A 22,677-nucleotide genomic window follows, 5' to 3' on the forward strand; every position below is an offset into this window, starting at 1 on the left:
AATCTTGCATTGTACGCTTTAGTTATGTCGGCCACCAACATAACAAATCCAATTCTTTGCTGTTTTACCGATCTGAGTGATTTTCATCACTACCGGTTAAGTCTCAGTCAAAAAACCCTCTCTGTCAATCAAATCTCGTTCATCTGATCGAATCAGCATGTGCGGTCACGACCATAACTTCATCTACCATCCTTCATTGCTGCTGTAAGACCACATCACCTCATTCTTCATAGATTTCCTGTACCGGTTGTCGGAATATAACTGTCTGTCTTTTACCGGTTAAAGTCCTAATTATCGGTTCTAATAAAACTGTTTCTGCTTATTGGTTGACCTATAGGACTTAGATGACTGTAAAAACATAGTTGCCATCAACGACAACATACAACATAGTCATCATACAACAATCTAATCAAACATGTACCGGTTGCATCAAGCAAACAAACAATTACTGATTTAGATCAAATGATCAAATGCCAACAAGGCTCACAACCTTTTGGAGAAAAATCAGTAGAAAATTTCTTCCACTTAAACCAAATTAAAGCTTTGATATCAAATGTTAAGAACATCCATAAAGGAATATAAATACTCTATGAGGAATCTCACAACCGGAGATGTTTGTGTGTCAAGATGCCCTAATATCCAAGATACTTGTAATAGAATAAACCCTTGGGGAAGGGAAACACTATACAATACTCAGTTGTGGAAGAAGCTAGTCCACGCTGTATCGCCAACACATACCATACTCATCATAGACTTACGATGATATTTAATCTTTTTAAAAAGAACTTCCCTGAATATGTAATGGAGGGGTAAACCATTACTCATTATCTAATATAATTAATTGAACAAATTGCTCACGTTACTCATATGGACATTCGGATCTCCAACAATCAACATACATTATAATATCATACCCCTAGTTACCTAAACTATTGGATTTATGTCTGCAGCAATAGGGAAATGATAGCACAAAGTTACTAAGTGATGAATTCTGTTATTCAATGATATTTTGCATAGCAGCAAAAACCATTTGGGTAAAAAATTGGCAAGCCAAAATTATAAGATTTTTTGAAAAAATCTGGGAAAACATTGGATTTAAAAGAACATAAAAAAATGTTAAAAAAAGACAGTATTTTTATTTTGTAATTTAAGGGCATTTCCATATGTAATGTCCCCTTTTGGGAGGACACTAAATCTTGCCCAATATACTTGTAGAATTATTGCATGTTATGTATTTTCAGTCTGCTGTGGTAATTTGGACAGATTCGATTCGATGGTGTTTCCCTCTTTAAATGCACAGGTTTATTGTTTATATCAATCTGATCTGCTGCCTATACTCAGATATACATATGTGTGTATGAGAATCCTTCCTATGCTATTAGGTCTGATTCTCTAGTTATTGATTTAATGTTTCATTTTCTTTTCCTTCAATGTTTGTTTTATTATTGTTTGCAGATTTGTATTTGTGTTGATCTCTTTGATAAATGTTCATATCGTTCTTCCAGATTTTCTTATAATTCTGATTTAGGTCTGCTCCTAAATCTGCTTCTAATGCTTCAGATATTTTGTTCTATTCCATGGATCCTTCCTTTCCAAATGAAAACTTCTCCACTTTATATCCTCCGATGTGAGGGAGAGTCACACCTTTTCTTAATGGTCACAACCTTTCACAATTACCACCCTTCAAAATAGTCAAAACCTTTCATCATTGTTGCCCTTTTGAAAGAGTCACTTCCTTATCTTCTTCCCATTAATGCTTCCTTAATTCCATTGCTCCCTTCTTCCTTCCTTTTTTCCTATTCTCCCCAAATGAAGTTCTCTTCTCTCCCCTTTATATCTCATGTTTGAGGGAGTCACAACTTTTCATTTCATGCCTTTTGACCATTCATTAGACTTAACTAAATTTTAATATATTAAATTTTATTTTGTTCTTTTATATTTTAATTTATTATTATTATTATTTATTAATAAAATCCTATTTCAACAAGGGGACATTACACCATAACACAGAGATATAGAGAGCAAATAAAATAAGAAGTTAAACCCATAAATTGTAGAAAATAGGATTTTGTTGTTTATATTTATATTGCTGATTACATTGCATTGCACAAAGCATACTTCATTGTGCATAAATAATAACTAGATGGTTACATTTGACAAGATTTCAATTACAATATAGTTTGTACCAAGTAAACCTATAAACTAAGTACAAAGTTCTAAAACATCAAAAGCAACCAATGACTCTTGCTACTATAAATAGAGCTATGCTAGATGGTTGCAAGTCCTGATGATGAAGCTCCTAGTTTAGAGCCCCTCTTAAGTCATTTAATCTTATGACTATCCAGGTTGGCCTACAAGATCGCAAAATCCTCAAGCTCAAGAAAGTCATTAGAAAATAGTTTTCATTTGCTGACAGACATCATAAATTACAAAACAGAAATTAACTGTTTCATATTTTTGATTTAATAGTACTTGCAATTTCTAGAATAGTGTGAAAGAGAACCATGTTAAGAGTATGAAAGGGAAATGATATGACAACGGAAGAAATTGCAAAGTTTCAACTTAATAGGTTATCGATCAAATAGCTCAAGATAGAGCCATAGAAAATGCCTTTGAAACAAAAGATTATAAATGATATTGAAATGTTCTCATTGATAACTATTTTAGCAGATTTGTAAAATAGTAAAGGGAGTGTTAAAATTTTTCCATTAGATGATAAAGACCTGCTAGTACAAAAGAAGAGAGCAACTATTTAAGCCACAATTTTAGCTATTATTATTCAAGTAAATTTTCCTTGATTTTATGTATGAGTGGATGATGGAGTTAAAAGAATTGATGAACTTTGAATTGAGAATTTGAGAGATTATAGGTACAAGTTTCAATGAAAAGTTAAAGCCTGAGGAACATTCCCATTCAATGGGACAGTTGATGCCGAAATCTATCCGAATTGTTAAAGAGAAAATATAGGAGGCGTACTTCAGTAGGGATTAAGATAAGCCCACAAGACTAGGGCATGACTTCTCTAAAGGCGTGTATTAGTTTGCCTGCTACCTATCTAACATGCATGGAATGCTACACTATATGTCTAAAGCATTCATGTATTGCTATTGTACTCCTTGCAGGCCTTCTAAACCTCCATGTATATGACAAACCTAATTGATAACATAGCTCCCTAACAATTGCAGGGCATGCATTTGAGCAGTGAATTTCACCAATTTGCAAAGCATTAAACCTGTAGAATATATAGAAAATTTTAATATAACCGAACAATCCTTCATTTTGATATGAAATATTGCTACAGATCATTTTTTTTGTCAGCACTACAAGCTGATTTTTATCTTCTTGATAGGAAACCTTCTGTTTCTGGTTCCACAATGTCTATACATTGTTATGTATATATTTTTGCTTCCCACTCGTTTATTCAATTGTCACTACCTTACCCGCTTGTCCTTAAAACTTGATGGTCAGTGTCAAATTGAAGCTCCAAATTATCACACTTTCTTAGCATCTGAAAAGGAAATTTATCCCAACCTAACCTTGTTAATCTAAACAACCACCTTGGTATTATACTTGACAATTGAAATGTTAAAATTCTTTTGAATAGTCAAGATCACAATAATTCCAAGAAAACAAACCTCTTTAGGTTGATATCAAGCCAATAGAGTTTCATTTCAGTTTGTTCTGGCTTTCTATATTTACTTTTGGCAAGTACTCTTATAAGGTTAAAATATGTTAAAAAAATCAGACAGAAGCCTTACTTAGTATTTATGATATTGTTTACTGTTTCCCACTAAATTGTGTCTTTGGATTTATATACATGGAAATCATTACTATGAGCCTAAAGCAAATGACAATAGTGTGGTATACTGAGAAAAAACCAACACATCTCTTAACCATTCCATGTTAATGTCCTTAACATCAAACATAGAAGCATACCAAAGAATGTCTCTATTTTGATGACCTTAACATCTATTAGAAATATACGTCCATTCAAGGTCACCTAGCTGCAATTTGCCTCAGCAGCCTAATGAAATATTGTGAATCTTTGATGGCGAACCTCTAGTGGTTAGCATTTAATTCTGTGCTAAAAATCAATGAAAAAGTTGATTAAATAGTGATTTAGAGTGGTTAGGGTATCATGACAGGTTGGTGGATAGTAAATGCATTTCTTGGATGTTTTTTTCATAATTTTAAACCTTTAAAAACTGTTGAACATCATTGAAAATTGCAGCTGATTAAATTGGGATTTTTTAGGGAAAACATCATTTCAGCTGGAGATTTTTTAAAAGTTGCAAAAATTGGGATTTTTTGAGGGTTCATGCTTCTGTGATATTTTGGCTCCAACGTCTGTTCACGGTTGTCCTGCTGATTTATCCTAGCACTGTGTTTTAAGTCATAGGTTTTGCTGTTACGCTCAAAGCTTATGGACTCTATGGTGACATTGGCTACCTGCTAACTGGTATTTTCAGTATCTTAATATAAACAAAATTAGGCTATTGTAGATAGCAGTACATTTTGCTATAATTTGATCTTTTCTGTGAACATGAGCTTGAATTTTTTTTTGAGATTCAGTTACTGTTCTGAACCAAAACCTATTCTGTGAACACATTTTTACTAGGCTAAATAATGTTCGGTGATAAGGTACAATTTAATTTGCTTGTAAGAAGTATATGCATCTAGGAAGTGATGGTTTAGACCACATTATATCATTTGAAATGCCTTAACATCTTATGTAATACGATAAGGAACATAATTTCAAGTTCCTTGAGGCAAATTATATTGAAGACATAAAATTTCCTCTCCATTATATTAGCTTGATATGTTTGTGGATTTGAGTATGATCCAAAATATTGAGGAAGAAAAAAGTTTACATAGTCAAATTCAGAAATATATTAAGGCAAATTTTCTAACTTATCACTTATGTTAATGTACTTTTCATGTTCAAACAGTTCCCTAAGTTGGGCCAATGTCTTTGTTTAAAAATAGAAGAACAAATAAAAATGAAGTACAGTGTTTGCAAATCAAGGTCCATGATAATGTATATTTACAAGAAATGAAGCACGTAGTTTTTTTGATCACAAGTGGGGTTGTGGAGGACGGGAGGGAAGTTGGGGGAGAGCTGGGGAGGGAGAAGGACCAAATTGGGGAAGGCTGGATGGGTTAGGAGAATACAGGGTGGCATCAGGCAGGAGGGAGGTAGGACTCTGGGAGCGTACTCTCTTCGTCGTTCATATTGTTGTCTACTGAAGTGGCCTTTTATGTTATAAATTTATAATTCATATTTAACATTTACATAATGCAATGCTCAACAAGCAGCTATGTCTTTTTATGGTGTGTATTGTAGATAGTAATTTCATATCCAAATACCAATCATTTTCTATGCATTACATAGAGATGCCTTAAAATCTTCAATGTGCAATATATGTGGTTCAGTCAAAGAGAAAGCAAACTGTCTTAATGACATTATTCTTTTTTGGAAATTTACAGGCAGGTATGGGTGGTGGTACTGGTACTGGAGGTGCACCTGTAATTGCAGGAATAGCAAAGTCTCTTGGCATATTGACTGTCGGAATTGTCACCACTCCTTTTTCTTTTGAAGGTCGTAGGCGAGCTGTACAAGCACAAGAAGGAATTGCTGCCTTGAGAAATAATGTTGATACTTTGATTGTAATTCCAAATGATAAGTTATTAACAGCAGTTTCACAATCTACACCAGTCACAGAAGCTTTTAATTTGGCTGATGATATTCTTCGGCAAGGAGTTCGTGGAATCTCTGACATAATCACGGTAGGCAAGGCATACATTCAGGCTGATATTTTATATTCTGTTGTTACACATTTGTAGTACATTTGTATTTTATCTATTAAAGAGTCATCTTTTGATACTAGTTTAAAACTTGATCCAGGCGATTGCACCTATGTTTTGTAAATAATATGTTATATAAGTGCAGACTGTATTATTGATGAGAGAATTCCTAGAGGCTTTCCAATTTGAACTGAATCACTGGGATAATGCACTTTCTTCCAGACTATTAAAAGGGTGTTAAATTTATATTCTAATTGTATATAAATTTAGCAGACTATTTCTAATAAATAATGAAGATGTTCTAATTACCTGACACTTTTCTTGCAGGTTCCTGGGTTGGTTAATGTTGACTTTGCTGATGTTAGAGCTGTTATGGCAAACGCTGGGTCCTCTTTGATGGGAATAGGCATTGCAACTGGTGATTTTAAATTTTATTTGTTTTTCAGAAAGTTGTGTTTATATTTGTTCTGTATTTTATTGCTTTTTTTCAGAGTTTTGTTTATAATTGTCTCCAGAATTTTTTGTTTAATGTTTCTTCACTTTTCTTACTATGGAAACCGAGCCACAAATTACTGCCTTTAATTTCAGTATCTGCAGTTGTAAAAAAATTAAATTTGAATTTATGTGTAAGGTTATTATTTATTTTGCATTTGATAGATTTTTCATATTGATAAAGTGTACAAATATAGCTCAGTGAACATCAATACAACTAAAGAATACAAAGTCTGAACACCTTACATAGGGCTTCATAGGTCTAATGCAAGACTTCATCACAACCCCATCTCAGGAGTATGATCATCAAAATCTAAACAAAATATTTGAATATTTAATTGTTATTTTTAGTTGTGTGTTTATTAATGGTCATTTGGTTGGTGGTTGTATTTTTATACAGTTCTTTAGTTGGTGGTTAGTCCCAATTTGGACAATTGCCTTGTAATTGCCTATAAAAGGCTTGTTATTCTTTCAATAAAGTACACTGGTTTTTATTTCATGGTATCAAAGTGTTGATGTGTATTTTGCACACGACCAAACACAGAATAAAATACCTAAAAGGTACCTTATCCTCTCTTGAACAAAGTTCCCGACTGCTGAAGATCTTGCCGAAGGATCAGTCGAGGCAACTCCAAGGTTCTGCTCTATAGGATCTCTACTCGTGGATAAGCTCTTCGCGGTATGATGTGATTTTGCTGGAATCACAAGGGGACTTACACTCAATGTCTGATTTGCTGGAATCACAAATCCTATTAACTAATTGGAAGACAAACAAATGGCAAAAGATGCAGGGTTCAGGACGTCTACTCTACAACCTAGAATGCGAGAAAATGGATGAATGACTAGGTGGAGTCCTACTGGGCTGGGTCTCACCATCAGGTTGAACAATTCAACACCAACTCAGTGCGATCTTCTAAGGGATGCTTCCAATATGTTCAAATCGTACACTATCTGACAATGATCACCATTCAAGATAATGCACGAACAATAGACGTGTAACGACTTGAGATTAAGCTCATTTTATGCCAGTTGACCACGCAGGGCGCACTTACCATCAGTAAGAGGCTAGTGGTATGGACTAGACAGATTCCACACAGGTACATTCAACAATTTTCTTCACTCAATTTAATCATCTATCATCAAAAATGAAGATTCAACAAGAGACTATGCACATTGCAAAGAAACAACATATTCCACCATATCTTCAATGAAAAGAAGTCTTTACAATTAAGGCAACAATGTCTTGCCTTATCTTCTTAATCTACTCTAATTGCTATTCTACTATTCTAGCCTCTATTACTAACTATTAACTATTAGCTATTATTGACTAACTATTAGCCTTTACAAATGAGGAGCCAGGGCTTATATAGCGCCCTCAATACAATTCAATGGCTTAGATCAATTTGAGATCAATGGCCAAGATTTTACAATGAAACCCTAATTAGGGTTTGTTACAACAAACTTAATTCTGACCAATGAAATAATTGCATTATTTGGACACGTCTTCTGTGGAATATTCGACCAATGGAGAACCGGGGTAGTGTTGACGTGTATTTTGTACACAATCATACACAGAATAAAATACCGACAGGCATCTTATCCTCTCTTGAGAAAATAGTCTCTAACTGCTGAAGATCTGCAAAAAGGATCAGTTAGATGGACTCCAAGGTTCTTTTAGTGGGGTCTCCACGTGTGGACAAGCTTTTTAGTGGTATGATGTGATTTGCTGTTTCCTTCAAGGCTTCTTACGGATTCAATGGTTCGAAGATTTCACTAATCTAAAAGGAACTTTCAAAAAAAATGGAAAAAGGACAGGGTTTAAGAAAGTCTAATCTAGCCTAACCCTATGAACGACTTAGCATGAATGAAATTTGGCAAGACTCAACCAATTTCAATTTTGCCATAAGATAACAACTCAACTGAAATTAGTGCGATCTTCTAAGGTAATAATGGTGTTCAATGCATCAAAGACCAAGGACACTACTACGAAGGTACATGTCCTAGATACGAAAATGCTTGAAGGTTAAGGACTCAAAATGTTTTCCAGTCGACCACGCAAGGCGTTCCTACAATCAGCAAGAAGCTAGTGGTTTGGATTGCGAATCCTACCAAATATCAAATCTCACACTTAGTCTTTCAAATTAACAAACTACTTTGATTGAGCGTGATTCAAGTACATCCAACAACCATGAAGATAACTCAAGAAACTTGCAACAAAACACCATAACTTCAATATTTTATTGATTTCCAAGTCATCATATACAACAATTGCTTGAATTTCTCTCTTCAAGACTCAATCTTGCTACAAAATAAAATTGCTTACACTTCTAATCTCTCTATTTCACTATTTTTCTATTCTTCTCTTACTCTATTACATCTATTACCAAATGAAATGAAAAATGGGGGTATAAATAGCATCCCCAGTTACAATGAAAGGTCCAGATTGAAAGTAAATCAATGGACAAGATCATGACACCTAAACCCTAATTAGGGTTTGTTACAAATGACCTCCTTTTTACTGGACAACATTAAATACATAGCCAAATATTAAATTTGGCACAAAAATCTAGGAGGTATCAACCAATGAGAAATAAGATGTCATGTCATCTGTAACAACCTTTCATCTAGAATCTTATTCCCTTTCCAATTCTCTTTCTTAGCATATGCAATGAATTTTGTCACGATTCCTTCGATCTCTGTGCTTGGAATCTCGGGAAGATTCTTGATACTCTCTTCTAAGTGGATGACCTGATCAAATGCATCTAGAAGAGCTGCGTCCCAAGTAGGTTCAAGTTCCTTTGTTCTATCAATCAGGAGCATGGTGGCATACATCTGATCATACTGCTCATCTGTAACATCTGCGTCCTTGCGAAAGATGATCGTGATTCTATCCTCAAACTCTTGTAAATCCACATCTGTCTCGACCTCGATCCTTCTGCCAAGAATGGTACGAAGTACCTCAAATACTCTGTCCTGGATCGGATTGATCACCTCCTCAACTTGACCACATCTAACACTGATGTCCTCGAAGAGAACACTCTTTATATGGAGTAAGGTTGACCACTGAAACAAACTGTGAGAATCACCCTCTAAGATCCTCTCCTGCGCTAAAATTCTCCTGGATGTGTGTCTTATAACTTTCAAGACAGGGATGACAACGTCCTTGGTATGGGCAAATGCAGCTACTGTAGCCATCAATCTGTGGATTATCTCAAGAACTTGGATAGCCTGATGGGTGATCTTCGACATCCTTGTAATAAACTCAATGGCCACCGTGTGAGATCTATCCATCCAACCACATGTACGCTGGACCATGTTCCTGAATCTTTCTGCTTCATTGATTGATTGAAGGGGCAATGCCTGCAATGGTGATCTAACTGGATCCTGACGTCCCAAAGGTTCATTGATGTGACTGAAATATGTCCTCCATGCACCTCTCTCTCTCTCAAGCTTTCTATTCTTTTCTACTTCTTCTCTAAGCTTGTCCTTCAATGCCTCAAATGTGTCGGTGGCATCATCTAGAGTCTGCTCTGCTGTGGATGGTCCCAACTCAATAGTCTGTATATGATAGTCCTCTGCTAAGATCTCACCCTCATATTTGTCTGCTGCCGGTGTAGCTATCTGCAGTTTTCTAGATCTAGTCTCATCTCGAATCATCTTGGACATCTTTGTAGCCTTCTTCTTCTCTGTTGTCATATGTGAACGTCCCACGAGGCTCTCTAAATCAATTGCACTGTCCTCGTCCTCAATTACGATCACCTTAGTCAATCTTTCCTTCAACCAATCTGGGATATTTGATCTTGTCTCTTGAACTTGAATCTCTTTATGTACTATTTCTTCTTGTCTGGGAGGAGATGTTACTTCATTATCATTATCTAAATCATAGTCTTGGAGAGATCCATCGGATGAAACATGCTGTGCCTGTCCTTCCTCCTGTCTATCATTCTGTACCATCGATTCCATGGACTCTTCCACTCGAACTGTTCTATCTTCTGGTCTGGAAAAAGTACCTGGTGTTTGATCTTTGCCGGCACTTTGCTTTCTCTTGGAAGGCTCTTTCTTTTCTGATCTTTCCTTTCTCTTTGAACCCCTCGGATGGAGATTGCCCTCACTAGCACATCGAAGGTTACCTTCTCCTGAATTCCTAGGATTAGGATTGCCTTCCCTAACACTGGCTCCACCTTCGGCTGGCTTTTCTTCCAAAGTAAAAGACATAGCTATGCCTTGTTCTCTCATCTTCTGATGTTGAACGTCTACCCATCTGCGAGTACAAGACAAGACTGGTGCCATCAAATCATCTAAATCCACGGCCTCGGGCTCATTCCAATTCAAACTTATTGTTTTGCTTTCTCTATCATATGAAGATTGGATGTGCCTGCCGTTGTCCTGAGCTTGGTCGGCCACTCTGTAAATCTTACATTTCCTGATGAAATCCAAAGGCAATCTAGAATGTATCTTACGTTTCACTTCAAGATCATCTAGGAGATTCATCATAAAATCTTCAATTTGGTACTCATGTCTAAATCTTCTACCGACCGTCTCCTCTAAATGTCCATGAGGATCAAAACTATTCCTCCAAGCAAAAGATGAAAAAGGATACAAGGCTAACTCCCTCTCTGCATCATCCATGGCTGAGACATTGGGACATACCTCAACTGAATTACCCAAAATAATAGGTACCTGAACTCCATTTTGATGTCTGTGTCTGAATGCCTTCACATATGCTGCCAACTGCCTTGTTACTTCAAGTAACACAATTCTGTCTGTCGGGTACCTCGGCAACATGTATGGAGGTAAAGGACATCCATACACTCTAATGTAAGTGAACTTGGGAAACTGAATGAACCAAGCACCGTACCTCTTGATTAACTCCTGGGCATCCTGAGATAATCTGTTGTGAATCCCTCCTTGCAACGTCCTGGTGATGTTCATCGTGAAAGTATCATTGATTAACTTGTAGTTCTTCCCTGGCGGATGATGCAAGTAGGTATAGGATTCACAAACTCTGACCTCGCCGGGTCCTCTTCCAATCACTCCTCGGTGAGGTAGTCCTGCGTACTCAACGCTCCTGATTAAGGCATAGATGACGTATGAACTCATGTGGAAGGACTTAGTAGCCCTGAGTCTTCTCAACTGTACGTCTAAGCAATGGCTAATTATTCTAGCCCAATGTATTGTACCCTTTCCTTGAACAATCACCTGGATGAAATAAAACATCCATTTCTCAAAATAGAAGGCATGAGGTGCTCCTCTGACTCTGTTGAGCATGGTAATCAAATCTCTGTACTCCTCCTGGAAATCAATCCTGTGTGGTGTGTTCGGTACTTTGCTCAGACGGGGACGACTCTTGAGTAGCCAGTTCTTGTTAATTATGCTTAGGCAAGCATCTGGATCATCATCGTACACTGATCTGGCTCCTTCAATGCTCTTGTATATCATGTCCCTATGCTCTGGAAGATGGAAGGCTTCACTTATGGCCTCCTCTGAGAGGTACGCCAAAGTGTTTCCCTCATTGGACACAATTGTCCTGGACTGTGGATTGTAATGACGGGCACACTCGATCATCAACTCGTGGCACTGAATAGCTGGAGGAAAACCGGCCGCCTTGATAATGCCACTCTCTATTATTCTCCGGGCGACAGGTGATGGCTTGCCGATGTAAGGGACCTCTCGGAACTTCTTCGTGCTAAAGTTCCCCAAGTTTGTATCTCCAATGTTGCTCCACTTGGACACGATCTTGGTCTCCACTTCTTCGGTCTTTTGATCTTCTTTCATGAGAGCCGAGCGACTGGTGGATGCTCCCGCCTTTGGGGTTGCCATACCTACACAACATTTCATTGTAAGAAATAGATTTTGCAATAAATAACGTAAATAAGAGAGATAGATTTTAGGAAACCTCATGATAAGTCCCTAGAGTTATCATTTCCTAAAATACAACGATTGAGCTAAGAGATTAAAAAATTCAAAATTTGAAATATGACGATGAATGAATAAAGCAATAACAATTAAATCGCCATACCTCGACAGAGAGCTAACTCTAGAATGCAAAAACAAAATTTGTCTAGGCAAAATTGAGGTATAAAGATAATCTTCAATATGATCTCCTCAAATTTGACTTCGCCACCTCTGGAGAGAATGTGATCTTCAATTATCACCCTGGACTTGGTCTCAAATGGATCTTCAAGTTCGCACTAACAACTCTCCAAGTCCTTAGCAAATTCGCCTTAGGCGTGGTCTTGGATGGATCTTCAAATTCGCTCTTGGTGTATCCTCAAGCTCGCACCACCTTTGGTTTGGATGAAGCGCCACCCTTTGGATTGAATTCGCACACATTTCGCACTCCTCACAAGATGATATTAGCGCCACCTTTGGGTCTTCAATGCAATTCGCACCACCTTTGGAGTGTCTTCGCCACCTTTGGTTTGTAATCGCACCACCTTTGGAATGTCTAAGCGCGCCACCCTTGGATGAATGAAACTCGCACTATATTCGCCTCTTCTCAATTCGCATGAAGGAAGGAAAAACAATGATGTAGAAAATGATAATTCTACCCCCCTTTATATATAGCGCTTGCATCCTTTACCCCTTAGGCCGACTTAATAAAAATAAAACCATTTTTTAAATGATTTGCAATGACATAACAAGGCCGACCTCCATATATGATCGCTCAAATCGATTTTTTATTAATTAATTAATTAATTATTTAATGCCTTGCGTTTTTTAATTGCAAATTTCGATTTTAAATAAAGGCAAAAAAATAATTAATGTCTAACGCCATATTAAATGCCAATAAAAGTGGATTTTTTAATTTTTAAATTGATTTAGCATTTAAAACAAATTCGAATTGTTTAAATTTGGCGCCAAAACTGGAGAACAAAGGGAACGTACCTCATCGCTCTGGTCCCTTGGAGAGGGACAGGAGCGATCCATGATTTTGGTCTAGATTCTCGCATTTTCAACGTTCAACTCCTTCATTTCCACGTCCCAAATCGATCATCTGGTGGTCCTTCGAACTTGATTGCCTTTCTTGTGCGAGCAAATGCATCCTATGGCCACTATCGCCCTGGTCCCTTGGAGAGGGACAGGAGCGATCCTAAGTTCTTTGCTTGAAATTCTCCATTTTGGTACGATCCTTTCCTTGTATCATCTTCCAAACGTCATTTAGAACCTTGTGCGTCCTTGTCTTAACGTGATTTTCAAAAATATCATGTGTTCTATCTAACATCGCCCTTGTCCCTTGGAGAGGGACAGGAGCGATCTCCATGTCTTCATGTTCATCTTGTATCTTTGACCTTCGAAATATCCTTGCATGGATCCTTTTGCGCTTATTCCCATTTGCTTTTATTATGCGTTTGGATGTATTAAAGGGACCGTCGCCCTTGTCCCTTGGAGAGGGACAGGAGCGATCCATTGATTCTCCTTGATCTTGGCGACTTTTAAACTTCGATCCTTTTTGCAATGTCCTCCAAATGTCGTCCTTCGCACTTCCTAACCTCATTTCGCCTTGATCTTTGAAGGAACGTGAGTGTTTTGATAGTATCGCCTTGGTCCTTGTCCAAAGGACAGGAGCGATATGAGACTTTTACCTTGATTAGCAATGTTTGGACGTTTAAAACTCTTGCAAATTATCTTCAAACGATGTCCTGGAGCATATGTAACCTTGTGTATCTTTGTCTTTACGTAAATCTTGCATGGATTAATCAAATATATCAATATCGCTCTAGTCCCTTCCTGAGGGACAGGAGCGAAGTTCATCATAATATGCTTGTTCTTGTTTGTACCAACTTGCAATTATCTTTATTGCGTGGAATGATGTCCTTTCGACCCTCTTGGTAACTTGAAACTTGTTTGCCTTTTGAAATTTACGCCATTATGTAGATATCGCTCTGGTCCCTTGGAGAGGGACAGGAGCGATCCAGGTCCTTAGAGTGCAAATCCTTCCATGTGATGACCTTTGCAACGTTGCGCTTGATGGAAATGCCTTGAAATGTCCTCGCCACCCTTCGTCCTGACTTGGATCGGCCTTGAACCTTGGAGGGACGACCTTGAACTTTGGAGGGACGTATCATCACCATTGTATCGCCCTGGTCCCTTGGAGAGGGACAGGAGCGATCCTTCCCTTGTGGCTTTCATCTCACTTTGCCATGCTCTAAGTTTATATTCAACGGATTCGTCCTTCTTCCCTCTATCCACCCATGCCTTGACATTGTTTGTAATTTTGCAAAAAAGGCAATTATATCAAAAATCGCTCTGGTCCCTTCCTGAGGGACAGGAGCGAACTAGGCATTTAACACTGGTATGGACGTCCCAAAAATCTTCAATTTATATTCAATGTGCTCATCTCATGTTTTCCCTTGTTTTTGAACGTAAACTTGCCTTGACCCTTGTCTGGATTTTGCAAAATGAAGGAAATCGCTCTGGTCCCTGGGAGAGGGACGAGAGCTACAAGGTACCTCGCCCTGGTCCCTTGAAGAGGGACAGGAGCGATTTAGTCAATATAGGTCATTTTCCTTCGTTTTTTGCATCTCAAATTATATTCATTTGGCAAAGTATCTTCCTTCGGACGTCCTCAAATTGCTAAGTTATCAAAATCTCGCAAGGACAAGGTGAAATTTGAATTGTAGCTCCGGTCCTTCACTGAGGGACAGGAGCGATTTTCCTCCTGGAGGCATGTCTGTGCTCATAAAAATCTTCAATTTATATTCAATGGAAAGATCTTGTCGTTCTCTATCACTTCAAACGTAAAATTTGTCTGGATTCTGCAAGGACAATGAGATATTTGGAAATGAGCTCCCGTCCTTCACTGAGGGACAGGAGCGATTTTGCTCCTACAGGCCAAAATAACAAGATTTTTCACATTTTAACACTTCACGAGGCGAAAACAAATCAATTCCAATGCCTAGGATCAAAATTCAAAAAAGTCAAAATTTGGTCAAAATATTCAGTCAGACAAAAAATTCACATTGACGATCAACACTTAGACAAATTTAAGCTCTGCATGAACATTCCAATTGAAAAATTAGACCATTTTGGCGAATTTATTGCATTCAAAATTTGCATTCTAGAAAAGAAGCTCAAAAGCTCTCTCAAACAACTGGATTTTGGCTTAAAAAAAAGGCAAAATTTAAAACCCTAAGGCTTAGCCCTAAATCCAGACAACTAACTGACTAACAAAACCCTAAAAACGAAAGCGAAAACGAGCGAAAACAAGCAAAAAGAGGGGGTCCCCATTTGCGATGGGGCGATGTGTGAAATGGTCACAACAGGTAGGTACATCGAAGTTTGTGCCATCTCCCATGAGTCAGGTACATTGAATCTGGACACGCCGAGGTGGACCAATCCGACTGGAGGAGTGATGATTGGGATGCCACCTTGTTCGACACTTGGTTGATGTTCAATTTGATGATGTTTAGAAGCTAACTTTAATTAACTCTTCTGAACCTATTGGCTTCTTCAACGGACCCTTGCTTTAACCTCGTTTGTCTTTGATGTGCAGGATGGATGGCGTACCTTTCCTTCAAATGCTGGACTGGAAGAAGTCGTCCTTGATGATGCTGGGCTGGAGAAGGCCGTCCTTGATGATGCTGGACTGGAGAAGGTCGTCCTTGTTTTGGTTTGGTCCTGTGGAGGTCGTTATTTGATGCCTACACAAAAGTTTAAAGTTAGGGTTTGAGCATAATATCTTAAGGTATAGGATTCAAGACCTTTCAAGGGAATAATTTAGATATTAATCTGAAAATGACATGATAAATCCAAGAATTATGAATTTTCAAATTAAATTAAGATCAGATTGTACAAGACTTAGATTTTTCAAAGGATTGCTATGAAAATCAAAATAAACCTTGAATAAAAACATCAAAAATCTGATTCTTCATACCTCCTCTTTGAATGCTTAACTATCAACCTTGGAAAATGAATAAAAGGAGATCAGAATTTGCTGGATAAGAACTGAATTTCTGGTCTTCCTTTGGATGAACTATGCTTCAATCAGCCTTCAAAAAACTTCGCCTTCCACTAACCTCCAAACACTTAGCAAATTCTGGAAATTATCCTCCAATTTAGCAAGAAATTCGCCTCCAAATCAGGTAGAATTCGCTCCTCTAATCTGCTCTTCAAATTCGCATGAGAAGAATTGAATGAATGATTTACATTTGCTACAATACATCTCCCTTATATAGGGCGCTCACCCTAATTCTCCATGAGGCCGACTTAGCAAATTAGCAATAAAATAAATCAAAATCCCTTTCAAAGGATGGCCGACTTGCTTAAAAAAAAACCAAAATAATAGGCTTGAGCGCTCACCTTAATTTTTTATTTTTACAATTAATTTCAAGGCTTGAAAGGTGAATTTTTTATTTATTTTAAGGCTTAAAAATTAATTAATTAAATTGCAAATGCCTTAATTCATGTGAACTTGATTTAGCTTCCCAAATGTCTTGAAATTGGCGAATTTAATGAAAATTATGGGCTAGCTTAGGAATGTCAAGGTTTGATCAAGGCTTAATAAAGCTTCTTTCCTCCTTAGGCATCAAAATATCCAAAGTGATGTAGGTCTAAATCCTTTCAAGTCTTGTTTGGACCCCTTTTCTAGGCTTGTTCACTTAATGAATCAAAATCTTTACAACCTAGATTTGCAATCTCCCATGTCCTTGTCTTCACAATCTTTTGCAACTTGCCCTTGACTCAATCAAACAAGGATGAAAAATAGGTGATTTTGAGGATTTCACCTTGGACCCTTTGGAAGGGTCAGGAGCGATTTTCCTGACTAGGCCATGAATATCATATTTTCTTCACCTCTAAATCTCCCGGAAGGCGAGCTTACGCTTGTTTTGGCCTAACAAAGTCTTGCATTTCAAATTTTAGCATTTCGCATGAGTAAATTAGGTGAAAAATGTGAATTTCGCCCTGGACCCTTTGGAAGGGTCAGGAGCGATTTTCTCTTTTTAGGTCAAAATTCACCTTAGTTTGATCATTGACCTCCTCCAAGACAATTTCCAGGATCTATTCATTTCACCTACTGAGTTGACTCATCAATATTTTGAAGGAAATACCACCCTTTTGGGAATTTCGCTCCGGACCCTTTGGAAGGGTCAGGAGTGAAATTCACTTCTCAGGTCAATTTTCTAGTCTCCTTCACTTCAATTCATCAAAACTTGCTCAGTTTGAATCCACTTCTCAACTTGCTATCATTGATTTGATCTTCACAAGGCGAAAAAGGTCAATTTTGTTCAACAACCTAGCCAGGGTCAGGACCTATCCTGAATTTCACTTTGGACCCTTTGGAAGGGTCAGGAGTGAAATTCACTCTTGAGCTCAAAATTCACACTTTTTGAAGGTCCAAATCTCTCCAAGGCATTCCAAATGGCCTTTTTCACTGTAGTCTAGGCCTAGTTTTACACAGATCTTGGAGGAAAAGGTGACTTTGATGTTTTTCGCCCTGGACCCTTTGGAAGGGTCAGGAGCGATTTTCCTTGCTTAGGCTTACTCCTCCATCATTTTAACTTCAATCCACCTCACAAGGTTAGGAAATAGTCTTCTTCATTCACTCCATCCAAGTTTGATTTGTTCTTGCAAGGCAAAATAGGGGATTTTAGGATTTTCGCCCTGGACCCTTTGGAAGGGTCAGGAGCGAAAATCTTCCTCTGACCTAGAATCATCACTTTTGGAAGCCAACATCAACTCAAAGGTGGTCTCAAGGGCAATTTCTACCTTGGTCTAGTCTTGTCTTAGCACAAACTTAAAAGGAACACATTGGTTTTAGGATTTTCGCTTTGGAAGGGTCAGGAGCAAAAATCAGGTTTTAGGGCAATTTTCCAATCCTTTCATCCTCAAATCACCTCCAAGGCATAGAACATCTTGCTTCACTCCTTTCCAAGTCATGAAAACCAAAATCTTGTCTTAAATTGCAAGCAAAAAAGGAGAATTTAGAAATTTCGCTTTGGACCCTTTGGAAGGGTTAGGAGCGAAATTTTCATTAGGCTTCAAAACTTTACTTCTTAGCAACCAAAATCCTCTTTAAGGCAAACCAAATGCCTTCTCACACCCTTGTCTAAGTTTGGTTTTGTCCAAAATTTGGAAGAAAAGATGACTTTGAGGATTTTCGCTCTGGACCCTTTGGAAGGGTCAGGAGCGAAATTCTCTTCTAGGCTCAATTCCTTCATCTTTCCTGATTTCATGCAACTTCAAGTCACTCCGAGGAGCGATTCCTTCTTGATTTTACCTTATCCCACATTTGACTTAGCAAAACTTTGATAGCAAAAGAAGTTTTGAGAAAATTCGCTCTGGACCCTTTGGAAGGGTCAGGAGCGAAATTCTCAATCTTGACCAAAAATCTTCATTTTTTCAACTTGAAACTTCTTTGCAAGGTAGGATTTCATGTTTCATTGTGCTAGGAATAAAGTTTCATGTCCAAGAAAGGCTAAAAATAGGTTTACAAGGAATTTCGCTCTGGACCCTTTGGAAGGGTCAGGAGCGAAATTTCCTTTCCTGGCCAGAATCCTTCATTTTCACAACTTCTAAACATGCCCAAGGATTTCAATATGTTCATTCTTCCTTTCATCATGTCTTGGACACCTCAATTTGACCAAACCAAGCAAGAAATGTCTCTTATAGAGATTTTCGCTCTAGACCCTTTGGAAGGGTCAGGAGCGATTTTCTCCATTTGGGCTAAATCCTTCATTTTTTCAGTTCAAAACAACCTCAAGAGGCAAAAGCAAGTCATTCTTCTTTCATCCATGTCAAAAAACTTGACCTTCTTTAATGCAAAATAAGAGCTTTTGGGAATTTCGCTCTGGACCCTTTGGAAGGGTCAGGAGCGAAATTTCCCTTGTCCAAAATTCTTCATTTTCTCATGCTTTCAAATCTTCAAAGGTGACAAGAATGTCCATCCTTCCCTCCAAGATACCCTGCAAATAAAAAATTAGTCAAACTTAGAAGGAAATGAGCTTTAAGAAGATTTTCGCTCTGAACCTTTTGGAAGGGTCAGGAGCGAAAATCTCATTCTAGGCTGGATTACTCACTTTTCAAACTTCAAACCACTTCAAGAAGCAAACTTAGATCATTTTCCACCTGAGGAAGAAGGTTTCAAGGTCAAACAAGGTAGCAAATGAAGTTTATGATGAATTTCGCTCTGGACCCTTTGGAAGGGTCAGGAGCGAAATTCTCCTTTAGGCCAAAATCTTGTTCTTCAAAATCAATCAAACTCCCTCTCAAGGCAAAAACATACCCATTCATCTCCCATCAAGCCAACACCTAGCCAAAATAAGGAGGAAAAAAAGAGTTATAAAGATTTTCACTCTGGACCCTTTGGAAGGGTCAGGAGCGAAATTCGTAATCTTGGCCAAGATCCTGACTTCATTTTCACATTTCTTCATTGAAACAAGCGTTTTTACCTTCATTCAAGCCTAGGAATGCATTAGTTCTAGGTTTTGGTCAAAGTAGAATGTCCTATGGAGAATTTTGCTCTGGACCCTCTGGAAGGGTCAGGAGCGAAATTCGCTTTGGACCCTTTGGAAGGGTCAAGAGCGAAATTTGACATTTTGGACTCTTTGTCAGGATCATTTTATGGAATATAAGTGACATTTCTTTATATCTTTCTTCTTTCTTATACTTTAAGTTATATTCCATATATACTTTCAGGATGTTTGAGAGTGGTTTCGGACCTCCAGGAGTTATATTGCAAAATCTAGTTTTTGGAGGATTCTTCAGTTTTCCAGACTTAGTCAAATTTCAGGATCAGGACATTCCAGACTTGGCCAAATTTCAGGATCAGGACATTCCAGACTTAGCCAAATTTCAGGGCATTTGAAGATCAGGATGACATTTCAGACTTCATCACTTACCAACTCAACCTAGCTCGGACCTTCAAGAATGATACCCACCCACAAAGCAAGACACAATTAGCAACGAGAGCAAAACTAGGCCCTAAGGAAGACTCTCAGAGAAACCCTTATTCTGGGGCACCTGTTGACTCCCCTGGCTCAAGCAAAGCTACCATCCTATTGATCCCCTGGCGACACTCAAAATGCAAAGGCTAACAGACAAACCCTAAACACCTAGAAAGCAAAAAAAGTAGTGGTCCTCATTTGTAATGGGGCGATGTGTGAATACGTCACAACACAAAGCAAAAATATCCTTTGGCGAATTTTTAAAATTTGTGCTATTTACTTGGATTTTTTCCTGAAGTTTTTTTGATCGTTTTTTCGTTTTTTTATGAAAAAACGTGGGCATTTTTTTTTCGAAGTTCGTGGTTTACCTGGAAATATTTTTCCACAAGCTTTTTGTCGATTTTTTTACAAATTGTGGGCTTTTATCTTTTGGAAATTTCGTGACGGCCTGTTTTTTGGTTTTTTTTTTGATAGTCACGATTTATTGAACAATTTTTTGGGCAGCAGTAATCCTTTTTTGGGCGTGATTTTTTGACCTGCGTGACAGATTTGGTGAAGGCAATAGCACAATTTTTCCGTGCATCTTCCTGTGAGCGTCTACATTTCGTCTGAGCACGATTTTCGTGTTATTTCTGTGTGCTATTTTCGCGATTGTTTTTTTAGGATTTTTTGAGGGTTCTCAGTGCGCCCGCATTTTTCCCGTGTGGAGATTTTGCAAAAAAAAGTAGGGTTTCTGATATCTGGGTAGTTCTTTTTATTTTTCCAGCTAATCAAGGGTTTCGTGTACTTGGTTTTTAAAAAAAAAAATCAGAAGATTTTGGCATTTGTGGGTTTTGTGCTATTTTCTTCAAAATACAAATTTGTCTTGGGATTCGTGCTAGACTAGTACGACTGATTTTGAATTGAAAATGAGATTTTTCGGTATTTATGCCAGCTGTTGTCGAAGGTTTTTGCCTAGTTTTTGACAAAAAAATTAGCCTCTTTTGAAGCTCGAGTTTGCCTTCTTTTTTGTGCATAAGAAAACGGGAGGGATGGCGTCATTGACCAACATCATGTTGGAAGTGTTGATGGTGTTTTACGCACTATGCAACACAGAATAAAATACTAAGTATTCTATCCTCTCTCGAACAAAATCTCCCAAATGCTAAACTGCTTGATCAAATGGGATGACTCCAAGGTTCTCGAATGTCAGGTCTTGACGTGTTCTTGGATAGACTCAGTTGTTTGATGTGATATTGCTGGAATCACAAGGTGGACTTACTTTGAATGCTTGAATGCTTTGAATATTGCTGGAACGTGGGATTTTACTTGATTTGAAAAAAAGGAAAAAAGGATAGGGTTTAGGAGGTGTTGTGATCTTTTTCCACACATCGCCCCATTGCTACTGGGGACCCTCAGATTTTCCTGCTTTCTAGGGTTTTGTTAGCGTCCTGTGACCTTTTGCTACAGTTTCACCAAGCCTTGTCCAGTTCAGAGCATTTCAGGCCTTGACGATTGAAAGTTAGTTTTTGCAAGTTATGTGATTCCGAAGTGTGAACAGCTTAGAAAGGCCAAAGGACGAAGATCGCAATCGATTTGGACGAATTTGGACAACTTTATATTTTTAGAAAGTTTGCTTTTTTTGCTTTTTCCTATTTTTTAGGAAGTTTCATTTTTGGCATTTTCAGCCCGATCCCCGGTATGGCTATTTTTAAAAAGTTTTTCCTATTTTTTAGGGATGTCTGCTTTTTGCTTTTTCGGGATGCAAACCTAGGGTTTACACTTGTACCACTGACCAGCTTCGACCAGAACTCGAAAATTCCAAGTTTTGACCTAAAAAAGCTAAATCCCTAGATTTTAGGCTTTTTGCTTTTTCGGGATGCAAACCTAGGGTTTACACTTGTACCACTGATCAGCTTCGACCGGAACTCGAAAAATCCATGTTTCGACCTAAAAAGCTAAATCCCTAGATTTTAGGCTTTTTGCTGCTTCAGATGATCCACTTAGGCATGGATTTCAAATTTCAAGTTAATCCGATTAAATTAGACTAAACTGTGAAATTTTGAAATTTCTCTGAAAATTATTCTAAGTCTGGCTAACAAGGGTTTTGAAGTATTTTTGCAGGTTCAAACCCCACCACGATGCAAGAGAGGCCATGAAGGAGCCTTGCCTGAAGTCCGCCATGCCTTAGGAGGCTGTGTGGGTGCTCACCCTGAAGTCCGCCATGTTTGGGGAGGTCACATGGGAGCACACTCTGAAGTCCGCCAAGGGTAAAAGGGCCATGAAGGTCCTCACTCTAAAGTCCGCCAAGGTCTAAGAGTTCAATGTGGAGAGCCTTCCAAAGTCCGCCCAAGCAAGAGGAGGGAGGCTAAAGTCCGCCCAAGTGATGGAGGAGCTATCCTTAAAGTCCGCCACACCTCAGGGGGGTCATGAAGGAGCTCTCACCAAAGTCCGCCATGAGTTTGAAGGAGGCCATGTTGGAGCAAAGGCTAAAGTCCACCCCAATGCCTTAGCC

General features: G+C 38.2%; 1 protein-coding gene across 1 annotated transcript in view; it reads left to right on the forward strand.

The window, feature by feature from the left end:
* Nucleotides 1-22,677, forward strand: part of LOC131038102 (cell division protein FtsZ homolog 2-2, chloroplastic) — a 121,903-nt gene that overhangs the window by 39,453 nt on the left and 59,773 nt on the right. Inside the window, exons 3-4 of the mRNA XM_057970410.2 lie at nucleotides 5,488-5,787; nucleotides 6,133-6,223. Of these exons, the coding sequence (XP_057826393.1) occupies nucleotides 5,488-5,787; nucleotides 6,133-6,223 (391 nt within the window). The remainder of the gene's footprint in view (nucleotides 1-5,487; nucleotides 5,788-6,132; nucleotides 6,224-22,677) is intronic.

Source organism: Cryptomeria japonica, chromosome 11 (assembly GCF_030272615.1).
Source record: "Cryptomeria japonica chromosome 11, Sugi_1.0, whole genome shotgun sequence".
NCBI lineage: Eukaryota > Viridiplantae > Streptophyta > Pinopsida > Cupressales > Cupressaceae > Cryptomeria > Cryptomeria japonica.